The sequence below is a fragment of the Musca domestica genome, unplaced genomic scaffold, assembly GCF_030504385.1.
Source record: "Musca domestica strain aabys unplaced genomic scaffold, Musca_domestica.polishedcontigs.V.1.1 24, whole genome shotgun sequence".
Classification (NCBI taxonomy): Eukaryota; Metazoa; Arthropoda; class Insecta; order Diptera; family Muscidae; genus Musca; species Musca domestica.
Window position 1 is genome coordinate 5,670,958 of NW_026712272.1, and position 13,605 is coordinate 5,684,562.

The following is a 13,605-nucleotide window of genomic DNA, read 5'->3' on the forward strand; positions in this document are numbered from 1 at the left end:
GATTAATTTTTATTAAAATGTGATTTCTATAAAAAGGTTCTTTATGCAGGGTGAGATGAAAATAACTACAACCAACTTCAGACTGCTGTTTTTTAGCAAGGGTAGAAAAGCATTTTCGGGAGAATTTTCCAGAAAAAAAGTTATTCGTGATGGAATTTAAGCTTGGTAGTGTGATTTCTTTATATTTGGCTGGAAAACCACAAGTGGCTATCATTAGAGCACTCCAGCATTAAAATGTTAATAAATTTTTTTGTGTATCGTGCCATCGCTTGTTAACGTGATACTGGTAGCATAGCCCGATGTCAAGGAAGTGGACGGAAGAAAACAGCAACATCAGCAGAAATGGTTCGAAAAGTAAAAGAGCGACTTGATCGAAACCCGCGCCGCCGTGGCCGAAAAATGGCTCGTGAGCTGAACATATCGCAATATTCCATTCGGCTCATATTGAAAAATTGGCTCGGGGTAAAGCCATTGAAAAGCCATTCAAAAAGTGCAAGGACTTACACCGCAACAGAAAAAAATAGGCTCAAAAGAGCCAACGAGTTGCTTCTCTTGGCCGAAAGTGGTGAATTACCGATTTTGGTTTTCTTCGATGAGAAAACATTCGTTGTCCAGCAGTTTGTAAACGAACAAAAGATCGTGCTTATTTGCCAAAGAGGTCAGCTGAAAATGTGCACCTTCAGGTTGGCCACCAGAACTCAGGCGCTGGCCATGGTGATGGTGTGGGCCGCCATAACAGCCGATGGTCGCTCTCCGCTCGTATTAATCGACCGTGGCATAATAATAAATGCCGAATATTATCGCGAAAATATTCTGGAGGGTGTATTAAAGCCTTGGGCACGCAAACATTTTGGCCACAGACCTTGAACATCCCAACAGGACTCAGCATCATCGCACTCAGCACGCGCCCGCCAAGAATGCTTACAAAATGAGGTTCCTCGCTTTATTTCCAACGCACAATAGCCACCAAAATTACGGGGTATCAATCCGTTGGACTATTGTGTCTGGAGTATTTTGGAAAACAGGGCTGACACTTAAAAATACCAAAACGTCGATCACCTCAATCAAGCGCTTCGCTGGGAATGGGCCAAAATATCGCAGAGCAAGATTCGGGCAGCGTGTGACTGTTTCATTTGCCGTTTGAAGGCCATAATTCGTGCCAAAGGTGACCAATTCGAACAAATCTAAGCTTATTCTAAAATTTGAGGCTATTTCCGACATTTTTTGCTTTCATTCAATAAAATTTTAAATAAATTTAAAAATTATGGCGTTTGACATTGTTGCAGTTTTTTTTATCTCACCCTGTATGAGAAAGATTCTTAATGTGAGAAAATATCCTTTATACAAGAAGTTCTTTCTATGATAAGGGTGTACCTTCTATAAAAAAGAGTAGAAAGAATAATGGGTCTTTACAATGTGAAAGGGCGTTTCTATAAAATGGGATATTTTCTGTAAGAAAGGGTACTTTCTAGAACAAAAGGTTGTTCTCGATAAGAAAATATATTTTCTGTAAGAAAAGGTCCTATCAATAAGAAAGGAGATTTGATATGAGAAAAGTTAATTTCTATAAATAAGGATAGTTCCTATAAGAAAAGGTCCTTTCAATAAGCAAATGCTCTTTACATGACAAAATCACTTTGTGTGAGAAAGGATCATTTCATCAGGTGGGAGTTCTCTTTATCCTTTTTATGGCCCTTTTTTCTATGAGAAAATGTACTCTCTATGAGATAAGCATGGACCCTTTCCATAAGAAAGGGTATTTTCTATAAGTTTCTCCCTTATTTGTGAATGATAGTCTCATTTCTTTAAGAAAGGGCACACTTTATTAAGAAATAGTAATTTATATAAGACAGGGTCCTTTATGCGAAATATGATTCCTTCTATAAGAGAGGGTAATTTTGATAAAAAGAGATCCATAAAAAAATAGTACTGTATTTAAAAAATTGTACTCTTTATAAAAGCGCATTTTATACGAAATGGCTCTGAGACATATTTTTTAGAAAAAAATCTTCAACAACACCCTTTCATATGGTAAGGGTTTTCTTGAGCGTAAATTAAATTTAAAAAAATATTTAAAAACAGCTAAAGAATCTCTCCCCACTCAATGCTTCATTTCCCTTATCTAAATAACAATTTGTTTTTTTTTTCTTTTTTTTATTTCAAAAATGATAAAATAATAATTGGTTTTTAATTTCTTTCTAATTCATGCAATCATTTCACTCTTGATTATCTTGTGTTGTCATTTTTATTTTATTATTTTGTTGTTGTATTAAATTGGTGGTTTTTGTTTTCGTATAGCTGCGCGTTAAGATGATGGCGCCCAACATCATCCTATTTGAACAGAAACAAATATTCTTCTCTATCTCTTTCTAACTTCGCTTCTAAGGTCAGTTTTTCTAATCGTCCTTAGAAATCTTTCTCATAAATCATTGGCTAATTGCATTTTTTTGGAATTGATAAAAGCCAAATTCCTTTGGGGGCAAATTTTTCTCTGTTGTCGGTTTCAATTTACGAATTTATGGCAGGATTAAATGTTGTTGTTTGAATTATTTTTTTTTACACTATTTTATACCAATTCTCGTAACGGGTTTGTTTTATTTTCTTTTTTGAAAACTAAAAATAAAATATTTTTTTAATAAAAAAATTAGGATCTAATTTGTCATATTTTGTTTTTCATTGTTTAACTGGTGTATGAGCTCTCTTTTTTGTGTTCTTGTTGTTGTTGTTTTTTCATTTTTTTTTACTAAATTTTTCAATATTTCTTTTGTTTTTTTTTTTTTTTTGGATTTTACTTACTTTAAGTAACAAGTTTTTATTTATTATTAAGGGGCATTGTTGTTATTCTTCATCTTCTTTAGAGTTGTTTCTTGAATAATTACTAATAAATTGTTGTTGTTGTTGTTGCTAAGTTTTTGTTGTCATTCTCCTTAAAGATCTATTAAAGAAACTGTATTGCGATTGTTTCGTATATCATAATCAGCAGCAGCCGGTCATCAAAGGTCATTGTCGAACATTTGCAGCGATCTTGTGACTAGATCATCCTTAAGGCATGCCTCCAGGAATTCCTCGATTGTTATAATGCCATCTTGATTTAGATCCAATTTTCGGAAGACTCGATCGACCTGAACGGGAAAAAAAGAGAAAAAATAAAGAAAATTATATACTGCGGGAGAAATTTCAGAAAGAAAATTGGTTCTACATTTCTTCCTTCATAGCAAAGTAACCTAAATGGGGTGAAAGAGTTCTCTCCCGTTCACACTTTCAAAATTTTCGGATTAGGATTAATCGGATTCCATGCATTTTAGGTATATAGAGTATTCGGTAATATTGGAAATAAAAATACGAGGAGTATTTTGGTCGGAGGTTTTAACGCTCGAGCGGGTCAACAAAGGGCTCTTTTTGGTCCTGTTTTTTAAATGTGGTTAAAAAAATCCCTTTAAACAGGATTGTAGCAAGTCAAAATGACCTACAAAATTTTTTTAGCATAAATTTCTACTATGGGTTTTACAAGACGTAAACAGTCTGAATCTTAGCTGAACGCCAGGAATTCATATATATTCAGAACATATTTTAGGATTTAAACCGTACTTTATGTGAATTTGTGTGAAAATCTCCGACATTGCGTCACTTCAGAAGAATGACGTCAAAGATAAAATTATTCCTAATCAAATTTCAAGAGAAGTCACCAAAGAACAGAAACCTCTATTTCAATAGTATATCAAAATATATTTTTGCGTCCATGTTCCCAAAAAACCACGAAAATATTCCTCATTTTTTAACCAATTTTTCTTCGGACTTTTTTCGAGTTGACGCCAGAAAGTAACATTTAATTTCGTTTTAGCTACAAAAAACCAAAGAAAGAAATATTCTACACAAGATTTCACTATAAATCTCGGAATAAATCATATATCTAAGATTAACAGTTTTTAAGAAAATTACATTCCAATTGTGTTTAAGTTTTTTACTGCTTATTCAACACGTTTCTATTCTATGTTAAAATCTTCCTTAATACATCATTTTTTGGGAAAGTGTCAAGAGAAGAAATATTCTAGATAAAATTTCACTAAAAGTTACTAAAGAGAAGAGATCTCTATTTTCAGTGTATATCCAAAAAATATTTGCATCAATGTTTCAAAAAAATCAAAAAAAAAAATCTTAATTTTTTGATAAATTTTTTCTCGAAATTCTTCTGGTACCTCCCCCACAATGGTCAACATTTTCAAAGAAAATAATTCACCTTACAGAAAGAGAAAAGATCAATCGATATTGTGGATAGGATATATCGGTTCACTCCTTCTGGTACCTCCATCATAATGGGTCAAAATTTTGAATAATTATGTCTCACATAAAATGCTAAATAACCATCCGATTCTCGTCAAATTTCACACAACCCAATATTTTTACTAACACAAGATCTATTACGAAGAGGGTAGATGTTAAGATGGTAGACCCACTGCTTTTGGAACCTCCCCCACAAAGGGTCAATTTGACATTACCTATATAAAAACCAATAAGTAAAAGTCAAAAGTCGGGCGGGGCCGACTATATGATACCCTACGCCACTATGCATATTTATTAGAGCTCCCGTAACAAAATAATTTATTTCAAGTAGATCATACCACCTATCAACATTTGGCTTTATATCAGCTATAGTTTGAAGAAGGATTATATTAAAACAAGTAAAAAAGCAGTAAGTTCGGCTTGGTCGAACTTTGAATGCCATCCACCATTTGGAATGAATTAGAAAATTTTCAAAAAAAAAAAAAATAAATAAATAAATAAATAAAATCCATTAAAAATTCTGTTAAAATCTTTAAAATACCTAATATCGGAAGGTGCCGATATATGGGGGGATATACGATATTCTGGACCTATATAGACAAATCTAAGTCTGGGCTAAAGTACTCACAAAGAACTCTTTGTGTAGAATTTCAGACAATACAATTGGAAAATGTGGCTAAAATCATCAAAAGACCGAATATCGGAGGGTACCGTAATATGAGGGATATACGATATCGTGGACCTATATAGACAATTCTCTTTCAAAGGATAAAGTACCCACAAGGAACTCCTTGTGTGGATTTTCACACAATTCCATTGAAAAATTTGGCAAAAATCGTAAAAATACCGAATATCGGGAGGTACCGTTATATGGGGTCGTATAGCCCGTCTTCTTCGTGGACCGATATAGCCCATCTTCGAACTTGACCTGCCTGCAGACAAAAGACAGATCTGTGCAAATTTTTAGCTTCCTATCTTAATTCGTTTTGACTGCAGCGTGATTACAACAGACGGACGAAAATTCGTCTTAGAATTTTAAGCTGGTCGATAATATATATACTTTGTTGGGTCTAAAATGATTATTTCGATAAGTTACAAACGGAATGACGAACTTAATATACCCTCCATACTATGTATGGTGGAGGGTATGAAAATATACATCGTAGGCGAGCTGCACAAAATAGCACTCCATTGGGGCTTATATTAGCCATTTTTTGCACAATAAACCTGAGATGGCATTAAGCATATATATGGGAGCTATATCCATATCAAAATCAGAAACGATCTTGATAAAATTTAGCAGAGGTATTTCTGGTCCGTATCTGATAGCTGGTACCAAATTTCATTGTTGTCGATGGCATATTACGAATGTGAGGGACTTAAACCCCCAAGCAGATGAAACATATATATGGGAGCTTTAACTATATCTGAACCGATTTTCAGCAAATTTAATTTACTTGCTTCTAGACTGAATTCGGTCGTATATGCCAAAATGCAGGTCATTTGGACTGATATTGGCTATTTGGTGTACAATTAACGGGAAATCGGTTAGGATATTTATGGGAGCTATATCCAAACCTAAACCGATCCGAAAATTTGGTACACTTATTTCGGAGCTGTATCCCATATCTGGTACCAAAGATCATTGTTTTGGAATGCATATTACGCTTGTGAGGGACTTTTTACCCCAAATCGGCTAATACATATATACGGAAGCTAAAGCTATATCTGAACCGATTTACACCAAATTTTAACTACTGGTTTACGGGATGAATTCAGTTGTAAATGCCGAAATTGAGCTCATTTGGTCTGATATTAATCGTTTGGTGCACAATAAACCTGATACCGGATAAAGATATATATGGGAGCTATATCCTAATCTGAACCGATCTCTATAAAATTTGACAGAGGTATTTTTGAGCAGTATCTGATGACCGGTACCAAATATCATTTTTCTGGAGCGCATATTACGCATGTGAGGGACTTAAAACCACAAATCGGATGAAACATATATATATATATATATATATATATATATATATATATATATATATATATATATATATATATATATATTTTTTTTTTTTTTTTTTTTTTTTTTTTTTTCTCCAAATTTAATATACTTTCGTCTAGACTGAATTTGGTGGGATGTACCAAAATACAGGTCATTTGGGTTTATTTTAGCGATTTGTTTCACAATTAACCCGAAATCGGTTGAAGATAAATGGGAGCTATATCTAAATCTTATCCGATTATCACCAATATCAATTGGGTTCATCCTTGGGCCAAACAAATAATGTTTTGCAAAATTTCATCTAAATCGGATAATAACTACGGCCTGCATTTTGTTTACAGGAATACACGTACAGACTGTCTGACCTACATAAATCGACTCAGAATATGATGCTATCTTCTGGTACCTCCCCCACAATGGTCAACATTTTCAAAGAAAATAATTCACCTTACAGAAAGAGAAAAGATCAATCGATATTGTGGATAGGATATATCGGTTCACTCCTTCTGGTACCTCCATCATAATGGGTCAAAATTTTGAATAATTATGTCTCACATAAAATGCTAAATAACCATCCGATTCTCGTCAAATTTCACACAACCCAATATTTTTACTAACACAAGATCTATTACGAAGAGGGTAGATGTTAAGATGGTAGACCCACTGCTTTTGGAACCCCCCCCACAAAGGGTCAATTTGACATTACCTATATAAAAACCAATAAGTAAAAGTCAAAAGTCGGGCGGGGCCGACTATATGATACCCTACGCCACTATGCATATTTATTAGAGCTCCCGTAACAAAATAATTTATTTCAAGTAGATCATACCACCTATCAACATTTGGCTTTATATCAGCTATAGTTTGAAGAAGGATTATATTAAAACAAGTAAAAAAGCAGTAAGTTCGGCTTGGTCGAACTTTGAATGCCATCCACCATTTGGAATGAATTAGAAAATTTTCAAAAAAAAAAAAAAATAAATAAATAAATAAATAAAATCCATTAAAAATTCTGTTAAAATCTTTAAAATACCTAATATCGGAAGGTGCCGATATATGGGGGGATATACGATATTCTGGACCTATATAGACAAATCTAAGTCTGGGCTAAAGTACTCACAAAGAACTCTTTGTGTAGAATTTCAGACAATACAATTGGAAAATGTGGCTAAAATCATCAAAAGACCGAATATCGGAGGGTACCGTAATATGAGGGATATACGATATCGTGGACCTATATAGACAATTCTCTTTCAAAGGATAAAGTACCCACAAGGAACTCCTTGTGTGGATTTTCACACAATTCCATTGAAAAATTTGGCTAAAATCGTAAAAATACCGAATATCGGGAGGTACCGTTATATGGGGTCGTATAGCCCGTCTTCTTCGTGGACCGATATAGCCCATCTTCGAACTTGACCTGCCTGCAGACAAAAGACAGATCTGTGCAAATTTTTAGCTTCCTATCTTAATTCGTTTTGACTGCAGCGTGATTACAACAGACGGACGAAAATTCGTCTTAGAATTTTAAGCTGGTCGATAATATATATACTTTGTTGGGTCTAAAATGATTATTTCGATAAGTTACAAACGGAATGACGAACTTAATATACCCTCCATACTATGTATGGTGGAGGGTATGAAAATATACATCGTAGGCGAGCTGCACAAAATAGCACTCCATTGGGGCTTATATTAGCCATTTTTTGCACAATAAACCTGAGATGGCATTAAGCATATATATGGGAGCTATATCCATATCAAAATCAGAAACGATCTTGATAAAATTTAGCAGAGGTATTTCTGGTCCGTATCTGATAGCTGGTACCAAATTTCATTGTTGTCGATGGCATATTACGAATGTGAGGGACTTAAACCCCCAAGCAGATGAAACATATATATGGGAGCTTTAACTATATCTGAACCGATTTTCAGCAAATTTAATTTACTTGCTTCTAGACTGAATTCGGTCGTATATGCCAAAATGCAGGTCATTTGGACTGATATTGGCTATTTGGTGTACAATTAACGGGAAATCGGTTAGGATATTTATGGGAGCTATATCCAAACCTAAACCGATCCGAAAATTTGGTACACTTATTTCGGAGCTGTATCCCATATCTGGTACCAAAGATCATTGTTTTGGAATGCATATTACGCTTGTGAGGGACTTTTTACCCCAAATCGGCTAATACATATATACGGAAGCTAAAGCTATATCTGAACCGATTTACACCAAATTTTAACTACTGGTTTACGGGATGAATTCAGTTGTAAATGCCGAAATTGAGCTCATTTGGTCTGATATTAATCGTTTGGTGCACAATAAACCTGATACCGGATAAAGATATATATGGGAGCTATATCCTAATCTGAACCGATCTCTATAAAATTTGACAGAGGTATTTTTGAGCAGTATCTGATGACCGGTACCAAATATCATTTTTCTGGAGCGCATATTACGCATGTGAGGGACTTAAAACCACAAATCGGATGAAACATATATATATATATATATATATATATATATATATATATATTTTTTTTTTTTTTTTTTTTTTTTTTTTTTTTTTTTTTTCTCCAAATTTAATATACTTTCGTCTAGACTGAATTTGGTGGGATGTACCAAAATACAGGTCATTTGGGTTTATTTTAGCGATTTGTTTCACAATTAACCCGAAATCGGTTGAAGATAAATGGGAGCTATATCTAAATCTTATCCGATTATCACCAATATCAATTGGGTTCATCCTTGGGCCAAACAAATAATGTTTTGCAAAATTTCATCTAAATCGGATAATAACTACGGCCTGCATTTTGTTTACAGGAATACACGTACAGACTGTCTGACATACATAAATCGACTCAGAATATGATGCTATGAAGACCCTCAAAAGTAACTATGGGTCTATTTCGCTCCCGTCTCTCTGTTACAAACAAATGCACAAATACATAATACCCCTAACACTATGTGGTGTAGGGTATAAACATTTCGTCTTGATAAATTATTCCATTGTTAAAACTAAAAACAATAAAATTAAATTATCAATTTCTCCTCTCACCTGATCTCTTGCTTTGCGGTCATCCTCTGGCTGGTGCGCTCTCCTGCCCATCAGCTCATGAATGGCCATTATGATTTCACTTAATTCCGAACGACTGATGCGTCCATCTCCATTAAGGTCGTACAATTTAAATGTCCAACGAAGGCGTTCATAAACCGAGCCCCTTAATAATGTGGACAGGGTGACCAATAAATCCTGGCGAAATTTATGAAAATTATGAAATGCAATTAACACAAACAACAAAAGCAACAATGAAGTAGAAATATTAAAAATGGTATATTACCCGAAAACTTATGGCACCATTGCAGTTAACATCGAATGCTTTGAACACATAATGAGCGTATAAACTTGAATCTGTAAAAATTTGAGGTGGTTAATCCACAAGTATGATGAAAGAAAATGGGAGAAAAGGAAGAGAGAAAAAAACAAGTTTAACATTAAAGAGCAAAAAAATGTTGTGTCTTTTTTGCTCTTAAAATATGTTGGAAGATAGATATGAGACATGAACTATTGACTTGACTTGTGGGCCATGAGCAAATGATGTTCCTCAAATGGCAACCGACCGAAAAGCCATTGCCAAAAAAAAAAAACACACACACACACTCAAGTGGGAGACACATTTTTTTCTTCTGGAAAATAGGTATTTGAAATCGTTTTCTGTTGTTTTTTATATTTTTCATTTTTTTTTTCTGTGTTGAGCTGTCTCGTTCAGCAAAGGGTAAACGAGCAAAGAGCCATAAAATAGTCACATTATTATTTTTTATGATGATTTACTTACTGCCATGTGGAAAAAATTTTGCATAAATATCCTTGAAACAGTCTTCGTGTACCACACCTTCAGGACATTCCTAAAAAAAGAGAAAGAAACAGAAAATGAGAACAAGTTAAAAAACAGTAAGTTCGGCCGGGCCGAACTTTGAATACCCTCCACCATTTGGAACGAATATGGAAATTTTCAAAAAATAAAATCCTTAAAAAAATTCTGTTTTAATTTTAACAAGTAAAAAACATTAAGTTCGGTCGGGCCAAACTTTTAATACCCTCCACCTTAGGGTAAAATAAACATTAGAAGAAATGTGGCAAAAACCATTAAAATGCCGATTATGGGGAGGTACCGTAATATGGGGGCTACACCAAAACGTGGACCTATAATTACAATGTTTCGCCACACGAACTAGGACCCATTATGGCCCACAAATACCAATTTTTAGACAAATCAGTGAAAAAATGTGGCAAAAACCATCAAAATACCGAATATCGGGAGGTACCTTTATATGGGGGCTATATCAAATAATGGACCCATGCATGCAATGTTTCGCCACCGAAAGTGGAACCAATTATGACCAACAAATACCAAATTTCAGACAAATCCGTGAAAAAAATGTGGCAAAAATCATCAAATTACCGAATATCGGGAGGTCCCGTTATATGGGGGCTATACCAAAACGTGGACCTATAATTACAATGTTTCGCCATACGAACTAGGACCCATTATGACCCACAAATACCAATTTTTAGGCAAATCAGTGAAAAAATGTGGCAAAAACCATCAAAATACCGAATATCGGGAGGTACCGTTATATGAGGGCTATACCAAATCATGGACCCATACATGCAATGTTTCGCCACCGGAGCTGGAACCCATTATGACCAACAAATACCGATTTTCAGACAAATCCGTGAAAAAATGTTGCAAAAATCATCAAATTACCGAATATCTGGAGGTACCGTTATATGGGGGCTATACCAAATTTTGGACCCATACATGCAATGTTTTGCCACACGCTCAGGGACCTGCTATGATCTACAAATACCAATTTTAAGACAAATCCGTGAAAAAACGTGACATAAATCATCCGTACCGTATATGGGGACTACACCAGAACGTGGACCGATATATCTCATTTTCAATACCAACCATCCAAGACACAATGCAAATAGCTCTGCTAAATTTTGGAGCTCTACGTCAAATAATGTGGGCTGTATCGTGATTTCAACAGACAGACAGACGGACAGACAGACCGACGGACAGACAGACAGACAGACAGACAGACGGACATCGTTAAATCGATTTAGAATTTTATGCTGATTATGAATATATATACTTTATGGGGTCTAAGACGAATATTTAAGGATGTTACAAACGGAATGACAAAGTTAATATACCCTCCTTTCCAAGGTGGAGGGTATAAAAATACCGAATATAGCCGTTTTATTGGGGTCTATACGAAGTGGACCTACATAGGCATTGTTTGTCATAAGCCATTACCATATTAAAATTCGAAGACTTGAAATAAACGGTGAATAATGTTGCTAAAATCATCAAAATATCGTATATAGGGAGGTACCGTTGTATCGGAGCTGTGCGAAGACCTGGACCAGCATAGACAATTTTCTGTCATAGGCTGTAGCATCCATTACGAAGTTCAAATGCGACATCTCAAACAATTTCGGTGGGTATTGTACCTAAACTCGTCAAAATACCGAATATAGGGAGGTACTGATATATGGGGCCTATACGAAGACCTGGAACTGCATAGACAATTTTTTTTTTTGTCAGAGACTGTAGTTCCCATTACGAACTCTAAATACGTAATTTGAAACAATTCCGGTGAATAACGACGCTAACATCATCAAAATACCAAATATATGGAAGTATCGTTTTATGGGAACTATACGAAGACGTGGACCTGCATAGACAATTTTCTGTCTTAGGCTGTAGTATCCCTTTCGAACTTCAAATACCAAATTTGAAACGATTCCGGTGAAAAATGTCGCTAAACTCATCAAAATACCGAATATCGGGAGGTACCATTATATGGGGGCTTTATGAAGACGTGGTCCTCACAGACAATCTTTTGTCTTAGGCTGTAGAATCCCTTTCGAACTTCAAATATCAAATTTGAAACGATTCCGGTGAATAATGTCGCTAAAATCATCAAAATACGGAATATCGAGAGATACCGTTATATGGGGGCTATACGAAGATGTGGAGCTATATGGCCCATTAACTTAACCTGCCTACTGGAAAAATAAATATATGTGCAAAATTTTAGCCGTCTATCTCAATTCATTCGAGCGTGATTACAACAGACAGGCGGGCAGACAGACAGACAGACGGACATCGCTAAATCGACATATAATTTTATGCTGATCAAGAATATATATACTTTGTTGGGTCTGAAATTAATATTTCGAGGTGTTACAATTGGAATGACAAACTTAATATACCCTCCATACTATGGTGGAGGGTATAAAAATATTTATTGGAGCAATAGATATGCCGGACCGAGTTTCACCAAATGGGTTGAATATTAAAAAAAACCTATGCAATTTAGGCTGATATTACATATATGGGGAATAATAACCGAAAACTCGGATGAAGATCGGATGTATATCGAAAGTATATAAAAATCTCGATAAAATTTGGCAGAGGTACTTTCCAGCTGGACCAGCGGTATCAAATATCATTGGTGTGGAGTGCATATTAGGCATGTGAGAGACTTTAGCACCAAATCGAATGAAACATATATATGGGAGCTTTAGCTATATCTTAACCAATTTTCACAACATTTTAAGTACTTGTTTCAAGGATTAAATTAGTCCGAATTGCCAAGTTCCAGGTAATTTGGACGGATATTGGCCATTTGGTGCACAAATAAGCCGAAATCGGATAAAGATATATATGGGAGCTATATCAAATCTGAATTAATTTTGATAACATTTAAGACACTTATTGCTGAGCTGTATCTAATATTGTTGTGGAGTTCATATTACGAATGTGAAGGACCTAAAAGCCCAAATTTGACGCATTTGCTTCTACACTGAATTCGGTCGGATGTGCCAAAATTCAAGTCATTTGGTCGGATACTGGCCATTTGGTGCACAAATAACCTGAAATCAGTGCAAGACATATATGGGAGCTATATCTAAATTTGAACCGATTCTCACCTCTGGGCCATTAAATAAAATAATAAATTATTTGTGCAAAATATCACATCAATCGGGCAATAAATGCGACCTGTACTTTGTTTACAAAAATACATGGACAGACGGACGGACATGTATAAATCGACTCGGAATGTGATTCTATGAAGATCATCAAAAGGAAGTATGGGCCTAACTCGCTTCCTTCTCTGTGTTGCAGACAAATACACAAAGACACTGAGCTCTGACCACACATAATCCCCAGAAGGAAAACAAGGTTAAAGTTGAGTCTTTCAAAAATTTGCTATATGTGCTGATATC

The 13,605-nt window shown here is 35.0% G+C and overlaps 1 protein-coding gene across 2 annotated transcripts in view; it reads right to left on the reverse strand.

The window, feature by feature from the left end:
• Window positions 1-2,149: 2,149 nt before the first annotated feature.
• LOC101890997 (Kv channel-interacting protein 1) overlaps window positions 2,150-13,605 on the reverse strand; it is an 87,067-nt gene continuing 75,611 nt past the window's right edge. For both annotated transcript variants that reach the window (XM_059123368.1, XM_005180358.4), the window contains exons 3-6: window positions 10,136-10,205; window positions 9,641-9,711; window positions 9,358-9,552; window positions 2,150-3,122 (exon numbers count right to left, since the gene is read on the reverse strand). In XM_059123368.1, the coding sequence (XP_058979351.1) occupies window positions 2,994-3,122; window positions 9,358-9,552; window positions 9,641-9,711; window positions 10,136-10,205 (465 nt within the window). In that variant the 3' untranslated portion in view covers window positions 2,150-2,993. The remainder of the gene's footprint in view (window positions 3,123-9,357; window positions 9,553-9,640; window positions 9,712-10,135; window positions 10,206-13,605) is intronic.